Source organism: Oenanthe melanoleuca, unplaced genomic scaffold (assembly GCF_029582105.1).
Source record: "Oenanthe melanoleuca isolate GR-GAL-2019-014 unplaced genomic scaffold, OMel1.0 S433, whole genome shotgun sequence".
NCBI classification, from domain to species: Eukaryota; Metazoa; Chordata; class Aves; order Passeriformes; family Muscicapidae; genus Oenanthe; species Oenanthe melanoleuca.
The window spans coordinates 1-1,051 of record NW_026613082.1 but is presented as its reverse complement, the minus strand read 5'-3'; the positions used below and the strand labels follow the sequence as shown (position 1 = coordinate 1,051).

Sequence of the window (1,051 nt, the reverse complement as noted above, 5' to 3'; positions counted from 1 at the left end):
TAGGACCAAATTAGGGAAAAATTAAGAAAAAAATAAGAAAAAAATAGGAAAAAATAGGAAAAAAGAAAAAGAACAAACAAGAAAAAATAGGGGAAAAAAAGAGAAAAATAAAAGAAAAAAATAAGAAAAAAAAGGAGAAAAAATTAGAAAAAATAGGGGAAAAAAAAAAAGAAAAAAAAAGAGGAAAAAATTAAGAAAAATTAATACAAAAAAAAATTAAAATAACAACAAAAAATTTAAAATCCTTCGCGCGCCGGGGCTCAGAGCAGGGGGTTCCCCGAGAAGAACTGCAGCCGGTCCCGGCTCAGCTTCTTCTCCTTCATGCGGCGGTTCTGGAACCAGATCTTCACCTGTCGGTCGCTCAGGTTCAGCAGTCGCGACAGCTGCAGCCGCTTCTCCTTGTTGATGTAAACGTTGAAAAAAAACTCCCGCTCCAGCTCCCGGATCTGGAATTTGGAGTAGGGGCAGCGCTTCTTCCGGGTCCTGGGGGCGGCTGGAAAAGGGAAAAATGGGATTTAGGGCAGAAAATTTGGGATTTGGAATAGGGGCAGCGCTTCTTCCGGGTCCTGGGGGCGGCTGGAAAAGGGAAAAATGGGATTTAGGGGAGAGAATTTGGGGTTTAGGGGAGAAAATTTGGGGTTTGGAATAGGGTAGTGATTCTTCCGGGTCCTGGGGGCGGCTGGAAAAGGGGAAAAATGGGATTTAGGGAGAAAATTTGGGATTTAGGGGAGAGAATTTGGGGTTTAAAATAGGGGTAGTGATTCTTCCGGGTCCTGGGAATGTGTGGAAAAGGGAAAAATGGGATTTAGGGGAGAGAATTTGGGGTTTAAAATAGGGGTAGTGATTCTTCCGGGTACTGGGAATGTGTGGAAAAGGGAAAAAATGGGATTTAGGGGAGAGAATTTGGGATTTAGGGATTTGGGATTGGGGGTTGGAAAGGGGCAGCGAATGTTTAATGTTCTGGGGGTGGCTGGAAAAGGGAAAAATGGGATTTAGGGAGAAAATTTGGGGTTTTGGGGATTTGGGTTGGTTGGAATAGGGGGGTGATTCT

General features: G+C 43.4%; 1 protein-coding gene across 1 annotated transcript; it reads right to left on the bottom strand.

Moving 5' to 3' along the window:
* Positions 1-260: 260 nt before the first annotated feature.
* On the bottom strand, positions 261-493 carry LOC130266986 (homeobox protein Hox-C11-like; the record flags this gene model as incomplete). Its single annotated transcript, XM_056516236.1, has 1 exon — positions 261-493. A coding segment is annotated over one exon (233 nt), but the record flags the coding sequence as incomplete, so codon positions are not given.
* Positions 494-1,051: the final 558 nt, after the last annotated feature.